The 7,500-nt window shown below is 48.7% G+C and overlaps 1 protein-coding gene across 1 annotated transcript in view; it reads left to right on the forward strand.

Annotated features, from left to right (window-relative positions):
* mmd (disintegrin and metalloproteinase domain-containing protein mind-meld) overlaps positions 1 to 7,500 on the forward strand; it is a gene marked incomplete in the record, with an annotated part of 226,465 nt that overhangs the window by 119,435 nt on the left and 99,530 nt on the right. The window contains 1 exon segment of the mRNA XM_070134524.1: positions 4,496 to 4,708. Within this exon segment, the coding sequence (XP_069990625.1) occupies positions 4,496 to 4,708 (213 nt within the window).

Genomic DNA, 7,500 nt, shown 5'->3' on the forward strand with positions numbered 1-7,500 from the left:
GTCCCTCGTTCCTGCTAAGATGCGACAACTGAAGCAGAATTGTTACACAGCTTAGGACAGAAGTAGAAACTGCACTTACGCACTCGTGTGTATTTTGCTCTTTTGCTCAGTCAATAATCTTCACCAGATAACTGCACAAATCATTAAACGTTGATTAAAGAAAAGGGAAGGAAACAATGCAGTCGTGAAGCTTTTCACCAAAAGACGTGGAAGCTTCGGTGAAACCCCAGAGCCTGAGGGAAAAACAAGGATGAAGCCCCACAGCTAAAAGGAAAAACAAGAGTGAAATAAAACAACAGAGAAGACAAAGATGAAACCCTACAGCTAAAAGAAAACAAAGGGGGCGCCCTAATCAAGAAGGAAAGGCAGCAGTGAAGCCTCAGAGCCAAGGGTATTCGCGAAAATGAAACCGCTCCGCTAAGAGGAAAGTGAGGGTGAAACCCCAAATCCAAGAGGAAAAGTAGATGGAACCCCACAGCGAAGAGGGAAGTGTAGCTGAAGCACTGCAGCTGAGAGGAAAGTACAGGTGAAACTCACAGCTAGAAGGAAAAAAACAGAAGTGAAACACACAGGTAAGAGGAAAATACAGGTGAAACCCACAACGAAAAGGGAAAAAACAAGTGAAACCCACAACTAAAAGGGAAAAACCAAATGAAACCCACAGCTAAAAGGAAAAAAAGCAAGTGAAACCCACAGCTAAAACGGAAAAAACAAGTGAAACCCACAGCTAAAAGGAAAAAAAAAACGGAATTGAAACCCGAAGCTAAGAGGAAAGTACAGATGAAACACCACAGGGGAGAGAAAGTGCAGCTGAAACCCCCATAGCTAAGAAGAAAGTACAGGTGAAACACCACAGCTAAAAGGAAAAAAAAACAAATGAAACCCCCAGCTAAGAGGAAGTGCAGCTGAAACCCCGCAGCGAAGAGGAAACGCGAGGCCCGACCGAGAACAGAAGGCAGCGAGGACACTCCACGCGGCCATTATGCTAGCGAAGCCTCAGCCCCTTGCTATTGTGCGCCAAGCTACAGGTGTTTCCTTGCACTCTCTGATATACGTCTCTCTCTCTCTCTCTCTCTCTCTCTCTCTCTCTCTCTCTCTCTCTCTCTCTCTCTCTCTCTCTCTCTCTCTCTCTCTCTCTCTCTCTCTCTCTCTCTCTCCTTCTTCTGTCCCTCTCTCCCTCCCTTCTTTTCTCCCTCTCTCCCTCACTCTCTTCTCTCCCCTCTCCCTCCCTCTCTTCTCTCCCTCTCTCCCTCCCTCTCTTCTTCTCTCCCTCCCTTCCTCCCTCTCCCTCTCTCCCTCTCTTCTTCTCTCCCTCTCTCCCTCCCTTCTTCTCTCCCTCTCTCCCTCCCTTCCTCCCTCTCCCTCTCTCCCTCTCCCTCTCCGCTCATTAAGGATCTATCACGGGATTCCAATTTGGCATTTTAACCCTCTTTTGCGGGATAGCATTTATTTCCCACAAAGATAGGACGGGATAGGTTGTCGGGGACATTATCGATGGCGTATGTATGGCTGGGATTGCTGACGAAAGAAAATGGGACTGGAATCGAAGCGCAGCGCCATCTGTTGCGAGTTAATGAAAGCAACATTTATGGGTTAGATGTGGAAGTGGGAAGATTGTGTTTTACGTGTAGAATAGGGTTAAGCGATAAAGATAGATAACATGTACTTCACTTTCTCTCTCTCTCTCTCTCTCTATATTAAGCGATAAAGATAGATAACATGTACTTCACTTTCTCTCTCTCTCTCTCTCTCTCTCTCTCTCTCTCTCTCTCTCTCTCTCTCTCTCTCTCTCTCCCTCTCCCTCTCTCTCTCTCTCTCTCTCTCTCTCTCTCTCTCTCTCTCTCTCTCTCTCTCTCTCTCCCTCTCTCTCTCCTCCCTCTCCCTCCCTCCCTCCCTCCCCCCCTCTCCCCTCTCCTCTCTCTCTCCCTCCCTCTCCTCTCCCTCTCCCTCCCTCTCTCTCTCTCTCTCTCTCTCTCTCTCTCTCTCTCTCTCTCTCTCTCTCTCTCTCTCTCCTCTCCCTCTCCCTCTCCCTCTCCCTCTCCCCCTCCCCCCTCCCTCCCTCCCTCCCTCCCTCCCTCCCTCTCTCTCCCCCCTCTCTCTCTCTCTCTCTCTCTCTCTCTCTCTCTCTCTCTCTCTCTCTCTCTCTCTCTCTCTCTCTCTCTCCCTCCCTCCCTCCCTCCCTCCCTCCCTCCCTCCCTCCCTCCCTCCCTCCCTCCCCTCCCCTCCCACTCACAGTCACCCTTCCCCTCTCCCCCCTCGTTCCTTGCCTCCCTCCCTCACCCTCTCAATCTCAATCTCCCTCTCCCTCTCCGTCTCCCTCCCTCCCCCCTCTCCTTCGACATCCATTTTACCGCCTCTCGAGCTAGCCATAAACACACAAACACGGCACGGCACCTCTTCATATGCATTATTATGGTTATTACAAAAGAAAAAAAAATCAAGTATGGAGATGAGACGGTTAAATCAGATGTGACACTTATAATGAATGTTTAATGGCACGATGGAAATTCTGTTGATGACTGAGGTGTGGAGGGAGGGAGGAGAGGTGGAGGGGGGAGGGAGAGGGAAGGAGGGATGAAAGGAGAGAGAGAGGAGGGAGGAGGAGAGGAGGAAGGAGGATGGAAGGAGAGAGAGGAGGGAGAGGGAGAGGGAGAGAGACAGAGAAGAGATAGTGTGAGAGGGTGTGGGGGGGAGAGAGAGTGTGAGAGGGGGCTGGGGAGGGAGAGAGAGAGCGCGCGCACTACCAACAGAAATAGGGAAAGAGTGAGAAGAAGGAAGACCCTTCACGAGAGGGGAAAGGGCCCAGACAGTCAAAGAGACAGAACAAAAGGGAAAGCAATAAGGCGAAAGAGAGAGAGCGAGAGAGCGAGCCAGAGAAATGCGCAGGAGGCCGGAGCGAGAAGGCCAGAAGCCACTCCAGACGAGGCCTTGTCCACCATATACGGCCTATATTGCGTCCCCTCCTCCTTCTTCTTCCTCTTCCTCCTCCTCCTCCTCCTCCTCCTCCTCCTCCTCCTCCTCCTTCTCCTTCTCCTCCTTCTCCTTCTCCTCCTTCTCCTTATTCTCCTCCTTCCTCCTTATTCTCCTCCTTCTCCTCCTCCTCTTTCTGCTCCTGCTGCCTCCTCCTGCTTACTCTCTTCCATATCTTCCTTCTGCTTAGCTTCCTTCATCTCTTCCTATTCGTCCTCCTGCTTCTTCCTTCTCTTCCTGTCTTTTTCCTTTTTTTCTCATTTTCTTGCCGGCTTTTTCTTCTCCATATCTCCCAGATTTTCCTTCTCTTCTTGTCCTTCTCATCCTCATCTATATTTTAACTTTTTTCTCATCCTCTGTCTTTTCCTTTTTTCCTCCTCCTTCTCCTCCTCTTCCTCATTGCCCTTCTCCCTCCACCCCTTCCTCCTCCTCCACCCCCTCCTCCTTCTCCTCCTCCTCCTCCTCCTCCTACTACTACTACTACTACTACTACTACTACTACTACTACTACTACTACTACTACTATTACTACTATTACTACAACTACTATTACTACTACTACTACTACTACTACAACTACTATTACTATTACTATTTCTACTACTGCTACCGCCGCTGCTTCTGCTGCTGCTGCTGTACCTACTCCTACTCCTACTCCTATTCCTCCTTCTTTTCCTCCTCCTCCTCCTCCTTCGTATCAGCTTTTCCCCACTTCTCTTCTTCCTCTTAACCATACTCCCCTTATTATCACTGCCTCTCTTCGGGTCTTCATCTCCGAAGGCTCTAGATGTTGAAGGTGTCTTCTTTCCTCTTTGCCTACGACTTGCATGGGAGTTTACTTGCATTTAATGGCGGGGGGAGGGGGGATGGGGGGGAGGCAAAGGTGTACTGGCAGATTTTATTATTATTATTATTACATTTTTATATTATTATTTTTTAAGGCGTATGGGTGGGGGGGGGGGGATTTTGTTGATGTGCACCGTCAGTCTGTGACCCTTTTTGTCTAATCTTAGATGTATTTGCTATGATAGCTGTCTATTAGATAAGTGAAGAAAAGGAATTTGTAATAATAGTCATAAAACATCTTCAGTCCAGTCCAGGAAAAGGAAATGCGAGCCTAAAAAAAAATAAACTACACATCAGCTTCATCTCCATCACCTTGTGTCGAAACAGATAAGTGAATAAAAGATTTAAAAAAAAAATCATCCCACCATGTCAACCCCCAAATATAAAAGATTCGACCCAGAACACGAGATCACAAAACTTCCCCCCCCCCCCACCACCACCCAATATCACCTTCTCCAACTCCTCCCCCCCACCACTACCACCCAATCTCACCTCCAACTCCCCCTCCCCCCCCACCACCACCACCCAATCTCACCTCCAACTCCCCCCTACCACCACCACCCAATCTCACCTTCTCCAACTCCCCCACCCCCCACCACCCAATCTCACCTCCAACTCCCCCTCCCCCCCACCACCACCACCCAATCTCACCTTCTCCACCTTCTCTCCCCCCCCGCAGCCCAAGCACCCCCACTTCGTCATCGAATCGAAGAACTCCCAGATCCGGCAGAAGTGCGGCTACCAGTCCGGCTACGAGTGGGGCATGCGGGAGAGGAACTACAACCGGCAGACGCACGGCCGCAAGAAGAAGCAGGTGCGCCACCGCTACGCCCGCGACGTCCGTTCCACGCCCAAGTACATCGAGACGGCGCTCTTCCTCGATAGGAAATTCGTGAGTGTTTTTTGCTGTTCTTGTTCGTGTTTGTTTGGAAATTCGCGAGTGTTTTTGTTGTTGTTGTCCTTGTTTGTTTGTTTTTTTTATGAGATTTTTTTCTCCTATTCATTGATGGTGTTTGGGTAAGGGATTTTGATGGATTTTTTCTCTTTTTTATTATGCTAATGTTGATTTAGTGAGAGTGAGATAGAGAGTGAGTGAGAGTGAGAAAGAGAAGGTGAGAGTGAGAAAGAGAGTGAGTGAGAGTGAGAAAGAGAAGGTGAGAGTGAGATAGAGATAGGCGAGAGTGAGAAAGAGAGAGGGTGAGAGTGAGAGTGAGAAAGAGAGAGGGTGAGAGTGAGAAAGAGAGAGGGTGAGAGTGAGTGAAAGAGAGTGAGTGAGAGTGAGAAAGAGAGAGGGTGAGAGTGAGAGTGAGAAAGAGAGAGGGTGAGAGTGAGTGAGAGTCAGAAAGAGAGAGGGTGAGAGTAAGAAAGAAAGGGTGAGAGTGAGTGAGAGTGAGAAAGAGAGAGGGTGAGAGTGAGTGAAAGAGAGTGAGAAAGAGAGATGGTGAGAGTGAGAAAGAGAGAGGGTGAAAGTGAGATAGAGAGAGGGTGAGAGTGACAAAGAGAGAGGGTGAGAGTGAGTGAAAGAGAGTGAGTGAGAATGAGAAAGAGAGAGGGTGAGAGTGAGTGAAAGAGAGTGAGAAAGAGAGAGGATGAGAGTGAGAAAGAGAGAGGATGAGAGTGAGTGAAATAGAGTGAATGAGAGTGAGAAAGAGAGAGGGTGAGAGTGAGTGAGAGTGAGAAAGAGAGGGTGAGAGTGAGTGAGAGTGAGAAAGAGAGAGGGTGAGAGTGAGTGAAAGAGAGTCAGAAAGAGAGATGGTGAGAGTGAGAAAGAGAGAGGGTGAGAGTGAGTGAGAGTGAGAAAGAGAGAGGGTGAGAGTGAGTGAGAGTGAGAAAGAGAGAGGGTGAGAGTGAGAAAGAGAGAGGGAGAGAGTGAGAAAGAGAGAGGGTGAGAGTGAGAAAGAGAGAGGGTGAGAGTGAGTGAAAGAAAGTGAGAAAGAGAGAGGGTGAGAGTGAGTGAAAGAGAGAGGGTGAGAGTGAGAAAGAGAGAGGGTGAGAGTGAGAAAGAGAGAGGGTGAGAGTGAGAAAGAAAGAGGGTGAGAGTGAGTGAGAGTGAGAAAGAGAGAGGGTGAGAGTGAGTGAGAGTGAGAAAGAGAGAGGGTGAGTGTGAGAAAGAGAGGGGGTGAGAGTGAGAAAGAGAGAGGGTGAGAGTGAGTGAGAGTGAGAAAGAGAGAGGGTGAGAGTGAGTGAAAGAGAGTGAGAAAGAGACAGGGTGAGAGTGAGTGAAAGAGAGTGAGTGAGAGTGAGAAAGAGAGAGGGTGAGAGTGAGTGAAAGAGAGTGAGTGAGAGTGAGAAAGAGAGAGGGTGAGAGTGAGTGAAAGAGAGTGAGTGAGAGTGAGAAAGAGAGAGGGCGAGAGTGAGTGAAAGAGAGTGAGTGAGAGTGAGAAAGAGAGAGGGCGAGAGTGAGTGGAAGAGAGTGAGTGAGTCGGAGAGAGAAAGAGTCAGCGAGTGAGAGACAGAGAGAAATCCCCGAGAGCGAAAAGACGAAAGAGAAGACAGAACCCAAGAAAGAGAGAATACCGGAGGAGGAGGAGGAGGAGGAGGAGGAAGGCAGAGGGGGGAGAGGAGGGAGGAGACGGAGGAAGGCAGAGGGGGGAGAGGAGGGAGGAGGAGGAGGAAGGCAGAGGGGGGAGGGGGGGAGGACGGGGAGGCGAGCCCAGGGATCCAACAAGTGGGAATTATGCATCCCGGCCGACGTTTTGATACCTGAAAATTGAGATCAAAGCGGACGGAAGGCTTGTTCAAAGGTGCCCGGTGACAATGGGGCAGACGACGCGCGCGCTCGCTCGCTCGTTCTCTTGTTCTCGCTCCTCCGCGCGCTCGTCGTTCGCGCCGTCTCTCGTTCTCCTCTCTCCACGTTCGCTCGGTCTTTTAATTTCTCGTTCTCTCGTTCTCTTCTTTTCTCGTTCGCTCGTTCTCTTGTTCTCGTTCTCGCGTTCTCTTCTTTTCTCGTTCGCTCGTTCTCCTGTTCTCTTTCTCTCGTTTGCGCGGTCTTTCCTTCGCTCATTCGTTTGTTTTTTTCGGTTGTCCGTTCTCGTTCTCTTCTCTCGTTCATCCGTTCTCTCGTTCTCTTCTTTTCTCGTTCGTTCGTTCCCTTCTTCACTCTTTCCTTCGCTCTTATCTTCCGTTCGCTCGTTCCCTCCTTCACTCTTTCCTTCGCTCTTATCTTTCGTTCGCTCGTTCGTTTGTTCTCTCCTTCGCTCAATCTCTCGTTCTCTATTCGTGTTGGTTCGTTCTCTTGCTTGTTTTTTTCCTTTGGACATTCGTTGTTTCTCTTGTTCTCTCATTCTTTTATTCTCACATTCGCTCGTTCTTTAGTTCTCCCGTTCTCTCCGCTCGTTCTCTCGTTCTCTTTTTACTCTCACTTTCGTACTCAAATACACAAGACAGTAAAGATAGGAGAGAGAAAAGGGCGAAAGAGACATGAGGTGGAGACAAAAGTAGAAGCAAAAAAGAGAAGTATACGAAAGAGATACGAAAGGAATGATGATAGAAAAGATGTTTTTTTTTTCTCCCATCTTTCAGGGTCATCGCCAAGAAAATAAAGAATCAACTCTTAATACCAAAGCGTTGTCGAAATCTCGTTCCTTTTTATTTACATATATTTAATGATATTTTTGCGCACTTGCATATTTATGCATTAAGGTATTCGCAGCATGGGAAAAAAAGAAATATATATATATATAT

The sequence above is a fragment of the Penaeus vannamei genome, chromosome 20 (assembly GCF_042767895.1).
Source record: "Penaeus vannamei isolate JL-2024 chromosome 20, ASM4276789v1, whole genome shotgun sequence".
Lineage (NCBI taxonomy): Eukaryota > Metazoa > Arthropoda > Malacostraca > Decapoda > Penaeidae > Penaeus > Penaeus vannamei.